General features: G+C 43.1%; 1 protein-coding gene and 1 long non-coding RNA gene across 2 annotated transcripts in view; one reads left to right on the top strand and one right to left on the bottom strand.

Moving 5' to 3' along the window:
• Nucleotides 1-816: 816 nt before the first annotated feature.
• LOC129822861 (uncharacterized) lies at nucleotides 817-16,739 on the bottom strand. The gene is made up of 3 exons (XR_008754542.1): nucleotides 16,652-16,739; nucleotides 15,697-15,743; nucleotides 817-1,396 (listed from the first exon to the last, which is right to left on the bottom strand). It is a non-coding gene; the product is annotated as an uncharacterized LOC129822861 (long non-coding RNA).
• A 150-nt stretch (nucleotides 16,740-16,889) lies between these two features.
• adarb2 (adenosine deaminase RNA specific B2 (inactive)) overlaps nucleotides 16,890-20,261 on the top strand; it is a gene marked incomplete in the record, with an annotated part of 187,916 nt that continues 184,544 nt past the window's right edge. Inside the window, 1 exon segment of the mRNA XM_055881333.1 lies at nucleotides 16,890-17,322. Coding sequence (XP_055737308.1) covers nucleotides 17,220-17,322 — 103 coding nt within the window.

The raw sequence follows: 20,261 nt of genomic DNA on the forward strand, positions 1-20,261 counted from the left end.
ACTTATACCTGTATGAGAAATCGCTCAAGCTGTAACCCATACAGTATTTGACCTCTGTTCTTTAGTCATCTGGACACCCATGACATTACATCAATATGTTTTGGTTGTTCATACTAGCAACCTGGAAACGTTAACCTCAATATGGCGTGATGATTTTTTATTTTATTTTTTATTTTACCGTTATTTTACCAGGTAAGTTGACTGAGAACACGTTCTCATTTGCAGCAACGACCTGGGGAATAGTTACAGGGGAGAGGAGGGGGATGAATGAGCCAATTGTAAACTGGGGATTATTAGGTGACCATGATGGTTTGAGGGCCAGATTGGGAATTTAGCCAGGACACCGGGGTTAACACCCCTACTCTTACGATAAGTGCCATGGGATCTTTAATGACCTCAGAGAGTCAGGACACCCGTTTAACGTCCCATCCGAAAGACGGCATCATGATGATGATGTCTAGTTTATTCATCACGTGTTATGCAATTTATGAAAGTTCATACAGAGAGATTTGAGAGAGGAGGATACTTTAGTGACAAATGAAATACCCAACAACCATCTGTTGGCGTAATAATAATAAAATGGCAGTCAGAAGTTCTGCACGACCTCTGATAAGGCCGTGGGCAGCATATGCTGTATAGCAGGGTCCATGCAAAACATGTCCAATTCCCACCAACCTCATCATGATCACTCTGCATCTGTAGCAAGTGTTTAAATCCTACGTCTGCCTGGATTCTCGAGGATTTACGAAACAAAAGGACCGTATGTTATGATGATCACAAAGCATGGATAACAAAAACTCATTAATTAAAGCAATGCAATATTCTTTTCAACTTTTAATATCGTAAAATCCCATGGAGACCAATCTGAATCTGAAACAGATGCGTATTTTTCATGTCTTATTTATTTATGCCTGTGTTCGCAAAGCGCCATAGTAGGAGTGGATCAGGATCAGGTCCCCCTGTCTTAATAAAACTGATCCTAGATCAGCACACCTACTCTTGAGACACTTTGCAAATACAGACCCAGGAAGTTACATAATTAAAATATGAACCAGTTGTTTAGAAGGAGAAGGAAGGGTGTCATGAAGAATATTAGTGATATATTCTAGCTTAGCTTGATGATATCCTGTCTCTGGTTATGTCCCAAATGGCATCCTATTCCCTTTATAGTGAACTACTTTTAATGAGGACCCTACGGCTCTGGCCAAAAGTAGTGCACTATATAGGCAATAGGGTTCCATTTGGGAAGCACATTTAGTCCTCTCCAGTCAGAGCTAGGGAGGGAGAGGGGGGCAGGGATACAGGCAGCTGAGTTGCTGGTGTAGTGGTGGGGAGGGAGGCAGGAGGCAGGAGGCAGGCTGAGGTGCTAGCTGTCTTGTCATGGCTGTGCTCAGAGCTATAGGAAGAAGAAGAAGAAGAAGAAGAAGAAGAAGCATTTTCAAGGATTACTGTCAGGATGTAAAAGAGGCAATTAATCTCAGTCTTCAAAATGTGATATAGAGGAACTTCAAGGCCTTTGAGGATCTGTGGGGAATGATGAGCTAGCCTCTGTTTACTCATTTCACCCAAGTAGGGGGTGAGAAATGTAAGGTCAGGGGGTCATTTTGAACCACAGTGTGAAACATACATTGCTATTCAACAACAACCATCAGTATTACATTTAGCTGACGCTCTAATCCAGGGCGATTTACAGTAGTGAGTGCATACATTTTGATAGTGGTCCCCCGTTGAATTCAAACCCCCAACCCTGGCGTTGCAAGCACCATGCTCTACCAACTGAGCTGCACGGGACCTTGTACACGATGACTACATTTTTAACGAAGTATTTGAGAAAGTATTTGATTATTCAATTGAACTCATTCATAGGAATATGTAAAGCAAGACACATCATACATCATGTCAGTTACCTATTCACATTGAATTATGTTGTATTAATGAGTAGCACATAAAAGCATGTTTTGTTCCTGTGTTTCTTTTAAAAATCAAGCCAAACCTGTGATGTGTATGTTATATATCTTTTTGTTGTCCAATCTGTTTGGTACACTGTATTTGAGTAGCAGACTCAAGCAAGAGTTTGCCCTGTTTGTGTGAAGCTGCTTTGACCTTCACTCCCGTCCTTGTCCTGTGTTTGTTGTCAGGTTAAAACCACTACAGTTAATAATGTTTGACCGTGTAAATCACAAAGACCTCAGTAACAGGGCAAGGAGACAGCATATGCCCCAAATAGCATCATGGTGTCAGGTCAATGGAATGCTGTTTGGAACAGTTAACCCTGCAAATGCTAAATTACAAAACGTACTCACAGAAAGCGATAAACTCAAATGGATTAAATTGTATTTTCATGATGTACCCAGCAAACCAAAAACTGTCCAGTGGGGGTGATGATTATAGAATGTTTGCTTTAAACATTTGGCTGATGTTGCAAGAACATTCCTAGAACACATTGCATCTGTTCTTTAAAGGTTCCCAGAATGTTTCATTTGGGAACAGTCTGGTGGGAAAATTGTGGGGACATCTCAAAATATACACTGCTCAAAAAAATAAAGGGAACACTTAAACAACACAATGTAACTCCAAGTCAATCACACTTCTGTGAAATCAAACTGTCCACTTAGGAAGCAACACTGATTGACAATAAATTTCACATGCTGTTGTGCAAATGGAATAGACAAAAGGTGATATTTATAGGCAATTAGCAAGACACCCCCAATAAAGGAGTGGCTCTGCAGATGGTGACCACAGACCACTTCTCAGTTCCTATGCTTCCTGGCTGATGTTTTGGTCACTTTTGAATGCTGGCGGTGCTCTCACTCTAGTGGTAGCATGAGACGGAGTCTACAACCCACACAAGTGGCTCAGGTAGTGCAGCTCATCCAGGATGGCACATCAATGCGAGCTGTGGCAAGAAGGTTTGCTGTGTCTGTCAGCGTAGTGTCCAGAGCATGGAGGCACTACCAGGAGACATGGAGGAGGCCGTAGGAGGGCAACAACCCAGCAGCAGGACCGCTACCTCCAGATTTAATTGCCATTAAATAGTATGCTTTATTTGAGTTTAACCTGTAGTTGTTGGCTCTCTTCGAAACTAAAAGATCATGTTCTTTCTAAAGTTCTGACATTTTATTTTCTTATTTACCTTGACATCGTAAAGATTTTTATGGGCTTTGTTTCTAAGATAGTGATTTATTTTTCTCAAATTTTAATTTCTAAATCAGATTTAACTTTTGCCTAGTATGAGATTATCATTCCCCTAATGTACACCTTAAAAGCATCCCAAATGATGTTGGGGGTCATGCTTTTCTCTGCCCTCTATGGCTACATTTGTAATGGTAAAGGTATTTTTTCGTTTCTGTATTTAATACATTTCGGATCTTGAAGATGCGCTCTGTTTATTCTCCATATTATGTTACTAAGTGTACGATGAAACTGGCTCTCATAAGAAGAAGAGATTTGCTTGGGCCAAGAAATATTTTCTGTTGGTGTAATTAAGCATGATACAGGAGAATTATCCGTTATCCCCATATCATGGATTATTTGTAGTAACAAATAGAGTGTGCAAAGCTGTTATCAAGGCAAAGGGTGGCTACTTTGAAGAATCTCAAACACAAAATGTATTTTTATTTGTTTAACACTTTTTTGGTTACTACATGACTCCAAATGTGTTATTTCATGGTTTTGATGTCTTAACTATTATTCTACAATGTTGAAAAAATAAAACTCTGGAATGAGTAGGTTTGTCCAAACTTTTGACTGGTACTGTATGTATATATAGTATAGGCTACAGTACGCAACTAAATAACGTTTCCAGTGACACACACTGACTCACCTAATAATGAAGATGAAGCCATAGGCTACTACTGTCACGACTTCCGCAGAACAAATTTTCCATTTGTTTTGTCTTGTCTTCCCACACACCTGGTTTCAATTTCATCATTACATGTTGTGTATTTAACCCTCTGTTCCCCCCCATGTCCTTGTCCGGAATTGTTTATTGTAAGTGCTTGTGCACTTTATTTCGGGTGTGCGACAGGTTTTTGTACCCATTGTATTGATTGTTCTGTTTACAGTGATTTTTATTATTAAACTGCGCTGTTGTAACACAGTTTTTGCTCTCCTGCGCCTGACTTCTCTGCCGCCAGTACGCACCCCTTACAACTACCCCTTACAACTGGCCAATGCACTAGTCTTGGCAGTAGCCTATGAGTAGGTGTGTCCAAACATTTGACTGGTACTGTACATACAATATTTACGTTATGTGTGTCGCTTCATTGGCCTGGGCTATTGTTTGTTTGAATTCAAGACCAGATGGATCTTAGTTTGTCAGTGTCAGAGTAGCCACTGATTTTGGTCATTAGTGTGGTATTAAAAAAGATTCAGCTAATGTCTTCTTTCATGTAAATTACGTAAAATTGCATGAAAAGTGTTTTTAAAAGGCAAAGAAAACGCCGGACCCTGGTTACAAATGTTCCCCATGTTTGGAAGTCCTAAAAACACCTATGCTCATCTGTAGCCTATGCTCCATCACCAATGTTATAATTGCTTTTTTATAAAGGGGCTTTTCCTTCAACAGTAAATTTACCACGCATCAAATTGCATCTTGGTGTACGCATTTGTTTACAGAAAATTATGGTGTGTCGGGAAATGTGTGTGTGTGTGGGGGGCCTGTGATTTCTTAATCCAGCTCTGGTGGCTGTTACAGAGGTTGTGCACATTTTAGTGAATGTTCGGAGAACATTCCAAGGATATTTCATCTAAAACATTGTTGATAAATTGATTTGATAAAAAACATTCTCTGAACATTCTCTGAATGTTTTTGGGATGTTATCATCCTAAGGTTAGATAAAACCCTAACTAGAACTTATTGGGAATCTAATCTAAGCTAATGTTCTGGGAATGTTCCCAGTTCGCTGAGAAGTTATTAAAGTTATAGTTACAATGCTAGCTCAACTGGTTTCTAACCATACAAAGAACAATCAAGGAGACTCCATACCACTCACTTCTTACAGCTTCTCCCCTTCCTTCATCCAATATTCCACCGGAGTGTGTGAATCATCTGTTCTGAACCCCAGTCAGGGTGAGTGCTCTCTACTCTCTCACACTGTACCTGACATGAATGAGTAGAGTCGAGTAGAGCAATGTAATCCAAATGCAGCTGTATAGTTCACCTGCAGCCAAGGAGCTGATCAGTACTGGCACAACAAACAGCCTTACCCCAGGACCTGCTCTACTCTACTCACCTCCCTCTCACTGTAACAACAGATTTAGTTCTATATCTGCCTGTAACACACCTACCAAACACCAACAAAAGGGCAAAAGCCTGGAAACGTAACACAAGTAGTTAGTTAAGGATAGGTAAGTTACTCAGTGCCCTGAAGTTGCAGACTCTATAGAACTCTCTCCTTCAGTAGGTAAATAGAGACCTCATTTATATTTTCTCCTCTTTTTACCATTTTCTCCTTCCCTGTCTTTCCCTGATAAGCCCCACTCAGTAAAGGACACAATGGAGCCATTGTGTGGAACTACGGTGTAGATAATGTTATGTGACATTAAGGGCAATAATGTTAGTTCCTATTCAGGCTGCCTGTTTGATTTAAATAAACCAGTTAATATTCGAAGGCTACGTAGAACACCAGAATAATATAGGATTTTTTGAAAATGAATATGTTAATAACATTTTCCTGACAATCAACCTTGAATCATCAATTAAAACGCCTTCTGATCCTATCATAGTTATTGTAGTGTTCGTACCAAAACCAGTGTTACATTATAAAATAATTACTTTTTTGTACTATACTGAAAGTCACAGATTCTGCAGGGTTTGCATATTCAGGAATAGGGTTGCAAAAATGCAGTAACTTTTCCTAAAATTTGGCACGACTTCCCCTGAAGTTGGTCCCTCTCCTTGTTCGGGCGGCGTTCGGCGGTCGATGTCACCGGTTTTCTAGCCGCCACCGATCCACTTTTAATTTTCCATTTGTTTTGTCTTCATTGTACATACCTGGTTTCCATTCCCATAATTATATGTTCCTTATTTTACCCTCTGGTTCCCCCATGATTTTGTGTGTGTTTGTTCATTGTAAGTTAGTCTGTATTTGTGAGCTTGATAATTATTTCCTTCTTGGAATATTTGTTGTTTTGAGTAACGTTACGTGTATAACTCATCTCTGTGTCCTGCGCCTGACTCCGCCTTACCTGCTACACCTAGAGACCTTACAAAATTCCCTGGTTTTCCAGAAATCCTGTTTGGAGGAATCCCAGATTTCTTGTTCAGGGAAATGTTGTACAATTCAAACTAATTTGCAATGCTATTTAGAAATACGAAATATTACTGGGTAGTCCAAATCAGCGTTTCTGTTTCATCCAGTGAAGAAGCAACAATGTGAAGCAGTTACATGTATCATATTACATTCACTGCATGTCATTTCTAGTGTAAACATCAGTGCAAACACTACAATATGTAATTCTGGATCCACTCCCACTTCCTCAATCCGCTGTATTCATAACCAGAATGATTCTGCAATGCCCTTAAGCCTTGCTGACATAAAGAGTTAATAGTTTTTTCTTCCACTCTTATTTATGACAGTACAACCATATCCACCATGAATGGTGGAGCCAAAAAGGGCTATTCCAGTGCTTTCACTAATGTCTTTAACTGTGCCTTCCAAATGCTGGGGTCAGCCAAGACCGCCACATGCTAGACAGACACTCATTTCAAAGACCTATAATGTGATAAATGAGGAATGGTGTTGTGAAAAGAATTAAGTCATTCAGAAGAGATATCATACTTCAAAAGCAGGTGAACTGCACTTCCTGGATTGTACAGATGATTATTTTTACCTTTATTTGTCCAGGAAGAGACCCTTGAGGTTATGATCTCTTATGCGAGGGATTCTGTTAGATACCAACATAAAATGTGCACTATATAAAAAAATACATATACAGTGCAACTTTTTCCATATTTTGTTACGTTAAATCCTTATGCTAAAATGGATTCAATATTATTTTCCCTCTTCATCAACACACAATACCCCATAATGACTAAGCGAAAACAGGTTTTAAGAAATGTTTGCAAATTTATTACACATAAAAAACAGAAAAACCATATTACCGAAGTATTCAGACCCTTTGCTATGAGACTCGAAATTGAGGTCAGGTGCATCCTGTTTCCATTGATCATCCTTGAAATGTTTCTGCAACTTGTGGTAAATCGACATGTGTCCACATGTGGAGTCCACATGTGGTAAATCAATTGATATTAACATGATTTGGAAAGGCACACACCTGTCTATATAAGGTCCCACAGTTGACAGTGCATGTCAGAGCAAAAACCAAGCCATGTGTAATAAACACAATGGGAGAAAGAGAGCTGGTTTCAAGCGCAGGGCGCAGCAGGTGTTTATTGGTAAAGGACCACAGGAGGAGGCAGGTAGCTGGGTCCAGGGGCAGGCAGAAGGTCATACACAGGGGGTCCAAAAAGGCAACAGTACAGGCAGGGAAAAGGCTAGTAACGTCATCCGGGAAATTAGGCAATAGGTTGATAACAGGAAATCCGATAGGCTAAAGTACAGGCAGGGAATAGGCAAAAGGCGTCGTTAGTGAGGCAGAAAAAAACTTTCATACACGGGAGGAGTAAATTGCAGGAAAAACAGAGCTCTGAATAGACATGTGTCACAAAACAAACAACACTTCACAGTGATGGGTGCAAAGAACTGAACTAAATAGTGTGTGATAATGACATACAGGTGTGTGAACAGGTGATCAGAATTCAGGTGATTGGGATCTGAAGAGTAAGCTGAGCTGCGTTCAGGGGATCTACGTGTTTGAGAGTGTGAGTTGGAAGCAGACGTTACAGAATGAGGTCGAAGGAATTGTCTGTGGAGATCCAAGACAGGATTGTGTCGAGGCATAGACCCAGGGAAGGGTACCAACATTTTTTGGGCAGAATTGAAGGTCCCCAAGAACACAGTGACCTCCAGCATTCTTAAATGGAAGAAGTTTGGAACCGCCAAGGCTCTTCCTAGAGCTGGCAGCCCAGTCAAACTGAGCAATCGGGGGAGAAGGGCCTTGGTCAGGGAGGTGACCAAGACCACGATGGTCACTTTGACAGAGTTCCAGAGTTCCTCTGTGGAGATGGGAGAACCTTCCAGAAGAACAACCATCTCTGCAGCACTCCACCAATCAGGCCTTTATGGTAGAGTGGCAAAACGGAAGCCACTCCTCAGTAAAAGGCACATGACAGCCCACTTGGAATGTGCCAAAAGGCACCAAAAGGACTCAAAAGAACATGAGAAGCAAGATTCTCTAGTCTGATGAAACCAAGATTGAACTCTTTGGCCTGAATGCCAAGCGTCATGCTTGGAGGAAACCTGGCACCATTCCTATGGTGAAGCATGGTGGTGACAGCATCATGCTGTGGGGATGTTTTTCAGCAGCAGGGACTGGGAGACTAGTCAGGATCGAGGGAAATATGAACGGAGCCAAGTACAGAGAGATTGTTGATGAAAACCTGCTCCAGAGAGCTCGGGACCTCAGACTGGGGCGAAGGTTCACCTTCCAACAGAACAACGACCATAAGCACACAGCCAAGACAATGCAGGAGTGGCTTCTGGAAAAGTCTCTGAATGTCCTTGAGTGGCCCAGCCAGAGCAGGGACTCGAACCCGATCTAACATTTCTGGAGAGACCTGAAAATAGCTGTGCTGCAACGCTCCCCATCCAACCTGACAGAGCTTGAGGATCTGCAGTGTCACGCCCTGATCTGTTTCACCTGTCCTTGTCCTTGTGCTTGTCTCCACCCCCTCCAGGTGTCGCTCATCTTCCCAATTATCCCCTGTGTATTCATACCTGTCTTCTCTGTCTGTTTGTTGCCAGTTCGTCTTGTTTGTTCAAGCTTACCTGCGTTTTTCCAGTCAGCTCCAATCGTTTCCCAGCCTCTCTTTGCTAGTCCTCCCGGTTTTGACCTTTGCCTGTCCTGACCCTGTACCTGCCCACCTGACCTCTCTGCCTGACCCTGAGCCTGCCTGCCATCCTGTACTTTTGCTCCACCTCTGGATTACTGAAACCTGCCTGTCCCTGACCTGAGTCTACCTGCCGTCCTGTACAGTTGCCTTCCCTGGATTTTCGACCCCTTGACATGCCTTTGCTTGCCCCTGTTGCTACAATAAAAAGTGTTACTTCGACAGTCTGCATCTGGGTCTTACCTTGATCGCTGATATGCAGAGAAGAATGGGAGAAACACCCCAAATACAGCTGTGCCAAGCTTGTAGCGTCATACCCAAGAAGTCTCGAAGCTGTAATCACTGCCAAATGTGCTTCAACAAAGTACTTAGTAAAGGGTCTGAATACTTATGTAAATGTGATATATCAATATATATATATATATATATATATTGTTGTTGTCTAAAAAACAGTTTTTGCTTTGTCATTATGGGGTATTTTTGGGTAGATTGATGAGGGGAAAAAAACAATTCAATCAATTTTAGAATAAGGCTGTAACGTAACAAAATGTGGAAAAAGTCAAGAGGTCACAAATACTTTGCGAATGCACTGTAAACCCTGTGGCTAACCACAGTGTAGGTACACAACTACACATTCCCAACCTCTTGTCATGATTAGAAAATATACAATGAGTAGAGGAAGGACAGGAGGGAGGGGAGGAGTAGTGGAGAAAGAGAAGGAGGAAATTAGAGGAGGGAGGGGGGACATGAGGGGAGGGAGAGGAGGGGGAAAGGAGAGGAGGTGGTAAGGAGAGGAGGGAGAGGAAAGGAGAGGAGGGGGAAGGGAGAGGAGGAAGAGGCGTGAGAGGAGGAGGAGTAGTGGAGGGTGGGGGGACGGGAAAGGAGAAGCGAGAGAGGAGGAAGAGGAGAGTGAGAAGGCAGTGGAAGAAGGAGGGAGAGGAGGAGTAGTGGAGTAGTGGAGGGAGAGGAGGAGGGAAATGAGAGGAAAGAGAGAGGAAGGAAAGGAGAGGAAAGAGAAAGGAGGGAAAGGAGGAGGCAGTCTTCTGGATTAGGGAGCGGCGGTAGGAGTGAAATGTCTGTGGAGGGGAGATGAAGGCAGATCTGAAGCTCCCTAGGAGCCCCGTGTGAGGAGCCTGAGCGCCAGATAAGGCCACAGCAGAACCTAATCCCTCCCACAAAGCTTAAAGTCAATATCTGTCTCCCAAATGGTTCCCTATCCCTTATTTAGTGCACTACCTTTGAACAGACTCCAATTGGAATTGTTCAAAAGTAGTGCACTATATAGTTAAAGGGTTCCATTTGGGACGCACCCAATATCCGCATAGAACAGAGAAAAAGGAACGGGGCTCCGGACTCCAGACCCAACCCTGTCCTCCAACTCCACAGCCCTGACCTGTGGGTGGAGTAGAGCTTCATAACAGAGGAGGAAAACAGCAAGGGTCTACGTCTGAAATGGCACCCTATTCCATATATAGTGCATTACTTCTGATTCCTATTTCTGAAACATCCAGGGAAATTATAACCTTGGAGAGTAAGGAAGTACGTTTCTAAGGCTGGGGTTGTACAGGCAGCTGATATATTCTAATATTTTGCTGAATTGTTGGCAAAAGATCAGAATTGGGCTGCCTGTATAAATGTAGCCTTATGGAGTCAGATGATGCTGACAGTGATGCTGACATGATCGTAAGTGTATTGAGGTGATGATGTTAGAGGTAAAAAGGTGCTTAATTATGGCACTTGCTTGTTATCAGTTTCAAGCAGAAACCTGTTTGAAGAGGAGTGGTGTTAATTTGATGCGTGGCACATGTGGCGTGGTGTGATATGATGAATTAATCTATTGCTATGGAGACATAGACTACTCCATCTCCATGGGAGGCAACTAGCTCCCTCTATTCCTGACTGTCCATATTGAGACACTATTATACAATTAACAGCTTAGCCTAAGGGTGTGCTGAGTAAGATCAAATGACAATATTACATACATAATGATTGCTAATGAATCACATCAAATTTGATGCCCAATTTAAGTTGATATATTAAATTATAGTAGTACTCATGAGGGATAATAAGAATACTAGTAATACCACTTACATATTGGAACAAGATCATGCTGTTCAATACATGCAGGATGTATGAATGTGGTTACTACACATAGCATGCGTTTATGACTTATATGGCTTTGTGCACAATACAACAGCTACATTAAAAAAGGTTGTATTTTCCTCCCTGTATTTAGAGTAAGAAATGGGTCGAGTAAGCATGGGGATGAAACAGGTTTTCTGTTGTTTTACATCTAGAATTTTCCTTTTCTGTTTGGGTGCGCCATATAGAGTTCAGCACCATGGAGAAAGGTCAGCACCATGGAGAGAGGTCAGTACCATGGAGAGAGGTCAGTGCCATGGAGAGAGGTCAGTACCATGGAGAGAGGTCAGTACCATGGAGAGAGGTCTGTACCATGGAGAGAGGTCTGTACCATGGAGAGAGGTCAGCACCATGGAGAGAGGTCAGTACCATGGAGAGAGGTCAGTACCATGGAGAGAGGTTAGTACCATAGAGAGAGGTCAGCACCATGGAGAGAGGTCTGTACCATGGAGAGAGGTCAGTACCATGGAGAGAGGTCAGTACCATGGAGAGAGGTTAGTACCATGGAGAGAGGTCAGCACCATGGAGAGAGGTCAGCACCATGGAGAGAGGTCTGTACCATGGAGAGAGGTCAGCGCCATGGAGAGAGGTCAGCACCATGGAGAGAGGTCAGCACCATGGAGAGAGGTCAGTACCATGGAGAGAGGTCAGCACCATGGAGAGAGAGAGGTTAATACCATGGAGAGAGGTCAGCACCATGGAGAGAGGTCAGTACCATGGAGAGAGGTCAGCACCATGGAGAGAGGTTAATACCATGGAGAGAGGTCAGTACCATGGAGAGAGGTCAGTACCATGGAGAGAGGTCAGCACCATGGAGAGAGGTTAATACCATGGAGAGAGGTCAGTACCATGGAGAGAGATCAGTACCATGGAGAGACGTTAGTACCATGGAGAGAGGTCAGTACCATGGAGAGAGGTCAGCACCATGGAGAGAGGTCAGCGCCATGGAGAGAGGTTAGTACCATGGAGAGAGGTCAGTACCATGGAGAGAGATCAGTACCATGGAGAGAGGTTAGTACCATGGAGAGAGGTCAGTACCATGGAGAAAGGTCAGCACCATGGAGAGAGGTCAGCACCATGGAGAGAGGTTAGTACCATGGAGAGAGGTCAGTACCATGGAGAGAGGTCAGTACCATGGAGAGAGGTCAGTACCATGGAGAGAGGTCTGTACCATGGAGAGAGGTCAGCACCATGGAGAGAGGTCAGTACCATGGAGAGAGGTCAGTACCATGGAGAGAGGTCAGCACCATGGAGAGAGGTCTGTACCATGGAGAGAGGTCAGCACCATGGAGAGAGGTCAGCACCATGGAGAGAGGTCAGCTCCATGGAGAGAGGTCAGTACCATGGAGAGAGGTCAGCACCATGGAGAGAGATTAATACCATGGAGAGAGGTCAGCACCATGGAGAGAGGTCAGTACCATGGAGAGAGGTCAGCACCATGGAGAGAGGTTAATACCATGGAGAGAGGTCAGTACCATGGAGAGAGGTCAGCACCATGGAGAGGTTAATACCATGGAGAGAGGTCAGTACCATGGAGAGAGATCAGTACCATGGAGAGACGTTAGTACCATGGAGAGAGGTTAGTACCATGGAGAGAGGTTAATACCATGGAGAGAGGTCAGTACCATGGAGAGAGGTCAGCACCATGGAGAGAGGTCTGTACCATGGAGAGAGGTCAGCACCATGGAGAGAGGTCAGCACCATGGAGAGAGGTCAGCACCATGGAGAGAGGTCAGTACCATGGAGAGAGGTCAGCACCATGGAGAGAGAGAGGTTAATACCATGGAGAGAGGTCAGCACCATGGAGAGAGATCAGTACCATGGAGAGAGGTCAGCACCATGGAGAGAGGTTAATACCATGGAGAGAGGTCAGTACCATGGAGAGAGGTCAGTACCATGGAGAGAGGTCAGCACCATGGAGAGAGTTTAATACCATGGAGAGAGTTCAGTACCATGGAGAGAGATCAGTACCATGGAGAGACGTTAGTACCATGGAGAGAGGTCAGTACCATGGAGAGAGGTCAGCACCATGGAGAGAGGTCAGTGCCATGGAGAGAGGTTAGTACCATGGAGAGAGGTCAGTACCATGGAGAGAGATCAGTACCATGGAGAGAGGTTAGTACCATGGAGAGAAGTCAGTACCATGGATAAAGGTCAGCACCATGGAGAGAGGTCAGCACCATGGAGAGAGGTTAGTACCATGGAGAGAGGTCAGTACCATGGAGAGAGGTCAGTACCATGGAGAGAGGTCAGCACCATGGAGAGAGGTCTGTACCATGGAGAGAGGTCAGCACCATGGAGAGAGGTCAGCACCATGGAGAGAGGTCAGCACCATGGAGAGAGGTCAGCACCATGGAGAGAGGTCAGTACCATGGAGAGAGGTCTGCACCATGGAGAGAGGTTAATACCATGGAGAGAGGTCAGTACCATGGAGAGAGGTCAGTACCATGGAGAGAGGTCAGCACCATGGAGAGAGGTTAATACCATGGAGAGAGGTCAGTACCATGGAGAGAGATCAGTACCATGGAGAGACGTTAGTACCATGGAGAGAGGTTAGTACCATGGAGAGAGGTTAGTACCATGGAGAGAGGTCAGCACCATGGAGAGAGGTCAGCACCATGGAGAGAGGTTAATACCATGGAGAGAGGTCAGCACCATGGAGAGAGGTCAGTACCATTGAGAGAGGTCAGCGCCATGGAGAGAGGTTAATACCATGGAGAGAGGTCAGTACCATGGAGAGAGGTCAGTACCATGGAGAGAGGTCAGCACCATGGAGAGAGGTCAGTACCATGGAGAGAGGTTAGTACCATGGAGAGGTCAGCACCATGGAGAGAGGTCAGCACCATGGAGAGAGGTCAGTACCATGGAGAGAGGTCAGTACCATGGAGAGAGGTCAGCACCATGGAGAGAGGTCAGCACCATGGAGAGAGGTCAGTACCATGGAGAGAGGTCAGCACCATGGAGAGAGGTTAGTACCATAGAGAGAGGTCAGTACCATGGAGAGAGGTCTGTACCATGGAGAGAGGTCAGCACCATGGAGAGAGGTCAGTACCATGGAGAGAGGTCAGTACCATGGAGAGAGGTCAGCACCATGGAGAGAGGTCAGCACCATGGAGAGAGGTCAGTACCATGGAGAGAGGTCAGCACCATGGAGAGAGGTCAGCACCATGGAGAGAGGTCAGTACCATGGAGAGAGGTCAGCACCATGGAGAGAGGTCAGCACCATGGAGAGAGGTCAGCACCATGGAGAGAGGTCAGTACCATGGAGAGAGGTCAGCACCATGGAGAGAGGTCAGCACCATGGAGAGAGGTCAGTGCTATGGACATAGGTCAGTATAGAGAACTCTATTACAGGCTGACTAGCTGGAGAGCCCTGGAAGTATATAACGTTTTGGAGTCACACAACAGATGCACATCAATCACATGCTACTTGGGAAATAGAGAGAAACCTTTAATACAGGAAACAAGTGAAATAGGAGAAATTTTGGTCCTTCAGTGATGCAGTTCTAACACAGAAAATGTGCAGTATGGAGTCTAGTGTAGCGACCCTTTGGATCTGGGTAAGAACTGACCTGGAATCAGCCACAGGACTCCATAGCGCTCCATAGACTTCCTAAACAGTGTATAGCCTCTGCAGCATCACCGCTGTAAATTTCCCCTCCTCAGTGTTATCTGTGAATGGTTCAACCCCACACACCTTCAGTACGTCCCCAGATAGTGGCATTGGCAACTTGTCACTTCCATTGATTTCTCTTAAACTGCAATTTACATGGATATTTGTGGGTGTCCTCGGGGCAGGCTGTGTCCCATCGGACAGACCTGAGAATGCTACGCTACGCAGCGCAGCACCACTCCCCCCCTCCGGCATCCAGGAAACGTTTCCAGCCTCCCTAGTCCTGCTCGCCATTACAAAAGAATCTCAAAGTGACTTTTCCTTCCGACCGACATCAGCAAACATGTCAGGTTTCTGAAAATGCAGGGCTTTTTTTAATGTCAGAAGTGAAATAAATTGGAGTACGAAGGTTAAACCTTCATGATGCTGCTTGATGTATGTTTTGAGTGTTTGGTTTTTTTTCTCTCAGGAAAACATCAGCATTATTATTAGGCAATGTGATTGGTGGTTTGCTTTATGTTTTGGATCATTGATTTTCACAAGGTTTTTTAGGTTCTGATTTTAGGTTATATTTGTTTTGTTTTTATGTTAGTTTAATTCCCATGTTAATTAAACATATTTGTAAAAAGTAATTATGTAGTGGATATTGTAATACAGTATTGTGAAACAGTTGGTAGTGCTACAGTATTTTTACTCTTTTTTCTTTTTTTACATAGTCTGAGTTATTGTGCTCTTGCTTGCAGTTAGAATTGTGTGATTTCTGTATGATAGTGACTGTTTTTGGCACCACAGCACCTTCACCATACAGCTGGCCTTGCAGAGAGCACAGAGCACTGAGGGCTAGGGGAATCAAAATGTCCGCCAGCTAGAGAAAGCACATAATGCTTTCTGAAAGACTCAACACTGTGCTTTAACACAAAATGCCAAAATGTCATATTCTTCAAACTTTTCAGTGGCAATAACCTGTCAGAACTCAGAACACTTTTACCTCTCAAGTGGAAAGTAATATAACGTCTGCTGTTCTCTCCTCTCGGCCTAAATAGAACACAGAGAACAAATGAAATGGCGTTACGTTGGCCTATGCACTGACTATACAGTCTCAAGTGTGTGAGTAAACAAAACAAAGAAAGGAATCTGTCAAGCCCTCATATATAGTAATAATTGTTTACACAGAATAACATGCAGTCATTGTATATGATCTTGTCCCACTCCATGTATGATATAAGTATGTTACAAAAATGTACGAATATTTCGCTGTCTTGAACTGGATAATGCTGTATGTTAATAATATATACAATTATATAATGTCTCTTATAAACTGGGTGGTTCGAGCGCTGAATGCTCATTGGCTGATGTGTATAGACCGTATACCACGGGTATGACAAAAAATGTATTGTTACTGCTCTAATTACGTTGAGTAACCAGTTTATAATAGCAATAAGGCACGGGGGTTGTGGTATATGGCCAATATACCATGGCTAAGGGCTGTATCCAGGTACTCTTCGTTGGGTATACCACAGCCCTTAGCGGTGGTATATTGGCCATATACCACACCCCCCTCCTGCCTTACTGCTTAATTGATGCCTCTTGAGACTGTATACATTATAAAAAAGAAACATTGCATAATAATAATATTGATTTAGTTTCAATACATGTCCCTAACATTTTTAGGGTCAAAGTCAAGGAATTCCACATGATGCATCCTACTGCATGTATCATCCTCAAATCCTCAAAACCCCAGATGTTACAGAACCTACACTTTGGTAAAGAACGAAAGGGAGAGAGAGCAAGCGAGTTTCTTGAAAAAACATAATAATCATAATCCCCTCAGAATCCCAATAATCCTACATGGCACAATATGGACACAAACAGACAATAATGTAAGGAGACACACAGTGAAAACGAACCACGAAGAACCCTGTCTGTCACAGGCAGATCTTTACCTCTCTGTCATGTCTTGTCCTGGGGGACGAGAAAGGCATCACCCAAATCACTCAGCCCGAATGGGCGCTGAGTTTGCAAGACAGTGAGGGAAGGAAAGAATGGGTGCGTGCTCTGTGCAGGCGGTTGGTGGCGGAGCTACTCGTGATGTCACAGCAAGGAGACAGTCATGATTGGGTCTAATTAGAATTTGCGGTAGCAAATAGATAGGCTTCCTGCATGATTGGATTCAAAGTGGCTGCTGGCAAAATTCGCAGAGGTGCAGAAAACTAGACGTCGCTTTACACACAACCTGCGCGAGGGGAGGCGGCATCACACCAGTGTGAGCTCTCGCGCAGTCCAGAAAATACAACCGTCGCTCTCGAGACAGAGGTTTGCAGGAGTTGGAGGAGTAATTGTGCTCACAGAGCTCTAGCAGCGAGACGCACGCACTCCCTGGTAAGAAGAGTTCGGCAAGGGAATAAAGAGAAGTCTGAAATCATCCACACCGTCACCAAGGACTGTTTTATATGACGAACTGCTAAGAAGAAGCAGAACAAGTTATTTCGCGCGTTTCTCCACTGTCACTACATGGCATCAGTTCTTGAAAACAACACCCGCACCTCGGGAACTCCGAGCAGTCAAGTCAAATGCAAGTTCAAAAGGAGGAGGAGAAGAAGGTCAAAGAGAAAAGGTAAAAACTTTTATATGCATTTTTATGTTTTATTTTTACGGCGTGTCAAACGCAGAGGTCGCGCGCACCTTGGAGTCTGTAGCGGAGACCAATGACAACATTATACTGCGTAGCGCACGAGGTTTAGGTACTAGAAAAAAATTATATCCCTAGACATTTCAAATATTAGCCTAAACATGTGTAATAATTGAAGTATTTCCTTTTTTTGTGCACACAAAGCAGAACATATCACCAGTCCCATCATGACGCATAGTCACCAATCAAAGTTGAAGTTTTAGCTTCATTCAAACAATGTTGTTTGCTTTGAGTCATTAAAACGCCATGGATTGTGTTTTAATGGTAGCATATAGGTATTGGGATTCGTTTCACAAGGAAAACGTTTGGAGAGCTTTCTCTGCCATGCTTCAACAAAGAGCGCGTGACATCAGCGCCTCCATGTACCGGTTTTTAAGTTGCCACATTACCCTAATGACCTCCCAAAAAGAAAAAGAACCTCAGGATAATATAGCCCATATTATAACAGACACTTCAGTAGCCATATTTTGCTATATTTTATCCACTTTGTGTAACTTGTGTCTAGCTAGGCCTATAGTCTACACAGTAGCCTAATCCAAGTGTTTAACACGTTTAAATTCATCACACGCTGTAGTCCTATTGTCCTTTGATGAATAATTAATGCATTCTACACTCATGAGTAGGATATGGCTTGGATATGCACAAGAATCACTAAATAAACATGCATTTGAGGTCTGACTCCAATTATGCCGTATAGCCCAGACCATAGATTGTAATACGCGTTTGACAGTGACATATCCTAAATTCACTTGAGTGACCCTTTTAAACAGATTTTTAGTAACATGTTTGCTTATTTTTCTTATCTTTATACATTTAATTCAAACATAAATGATGCATCCTAGCCTTATGCAATATTATGCAGCCTATCACCCAGCACCTTGGAATCTAGTAGCATCATGTGTGTTAGGAGAGACATCTTGCCAATAGGGGGCACAGGGGTATTATTAATATTTACATTATAATCATTTTTACAATTATCATTTTTTCTTCTCTGTAATACTACTAGCCACTTAGCAATTTAATGAAGTTGGCTTTAGCTAACCCAGATAGGTTTCAAATCGCCTAACCTCATAACTAGCTACCAAGTAGCTGAAGAACGCTTAACTCTGTTTTCTTATGTCGAGGTGGTATTGACTGATGGTGACTCAATGTTGTTGCTAGCAAATCGTGTGACCACTTATCGATATTCAACTCCACCTCGGTATAAGAGAACAGAGTTGAGCGTTCCTCAGCTAGCTACCAAGAAGCCATTTTAGTTTATCAATCAAGTTAGAGTAGTTAGCTTGTTTGAAAAATTCTAAATTCTCCAATTTATGGATGGGGGGGTCTAGCCCCCCTTCGGACCACCCCCCAGCTATCCTCAATTACTTTGTGCCCCGTCAGATTTTTTTGGGGTGCGTGGCGCCCCTGTGTGATAGTTTATGTTTATTTCTGAAGTGTGATTCAAAACGTTTCTAACTGTGAACTACTGGTAGGCTACAACACATTTGCCCAATTATTGTTAAAATATGTGCATTAATATACATATTTCACATGTTGACTTTAAATAGTGAACAAATCCCCTAGGGCCATGAAGCATACGCACATGTCAGCCGTCAGACATGTGAAATATTAAAATCATCAGTCTTAAAGTGGCTTTTAGTTTGAATGAGTATTCAAATTCAACTATTCACTTCTCATCATAACTGTGCTATATGGTGATAAGGAGTGAAATGACACGGAGGCCTGTAAAAACAAGCCTGTGTGTCAGGGACTTGGAAATGCTGACAGAAGGTTACAGATGAGTCATTGCTCAGTTAGAGGGGTCAGGCAAACATCCAAGACACAGTAGATAAATAGCATTATAATGCACAACACTGACCAGATGGCTTGTTTACCAAGAAATGATAAACATCAGGGAAATAATTCTGGAATAAAATATAAAGTGTAAGTAAATAAGATTGAATGGTGTGCATGAGTTGGACAATGAGTTAGTCATTACTTTAGTCAGTGGAAAATAAAGAATGTGCTTTTTGTAAAAACATAGGAGCTGGTGTTAGGGGACTACACAGTCTCTTTCCCCCTGTTAGGTTAGCATGGTAGGACCCTCACCTTTATCACACCCACTGACAGTAACGGGGGACTGTATGGATTTTCTAGTGTGTGCTTTGATTTCTTAGTAGTCATTTTCATCTAAGGTGATTAAATAAATATCTGGTGAATTGTGAGTATGTCTGAAATAGGGACATTTTTCCTACAGTGCCTCTAAGTGTTGCCACTATGCAGTGTAGGCTACTGGTGCACATCTGAGGTTTGTGGTGAAAATGTAAAATTTCTTCATGTACACCTTGTCGGAAATATGTATTTATGAATATTGTAACACACCTTAGTCATGGCAATGAAATGTAGTTTTAGTATTGTTCTTACAGTATATTCAGAGTGAGGTGTCTGCGTATTGCATCCCGAGCTATAGAGTGTGGATGAATGCTCAAAGCATGTTCAAGTTTGTGACACCAATTGAAATCATAATGAGATTTCATGAACAGTTTGCACTTTGTCATCAAACTACAAACAGACCACGCCGGAACACCATTTCCATAAACCTCGGATATTAATAGCCCAAGTAATTGAGACAAGAAAGACAATACATAAAATATAGTGCTGAGGCAAATGTATTTACATAATGGAAATGACAGAATTGGTTACACAACATTAAGCATTGCATATGAATACCACACAATGACGTGCACATTAGTTCACAGTCCTTCACTATGAGTTTCTAAATGGCTAATTTATCAGCCTGTACTGATTCAGTCTGATAGCAAGGGACATTAGGGGCAGGTTGCAAATGAACTAGAGCTATCTCTCTCTCGTTCTCTCTCTCT

This window comes from Salvelinus fontinalis, chromosome 25 (assembly GCF_029448725.1).
Source record: "Salvelinus fontinalis isolate EN_2023a chromosome 25, ASM2944872v1, whole genome shotgun sequence".
Taxonomy (NCBI): domain Eukaryota; kingdom Metazoa; phylum Chordata; class Actinopteri; order Salmoniformes; family Salmonidae; genus Salvelinus; species Salvelinus fontinalis.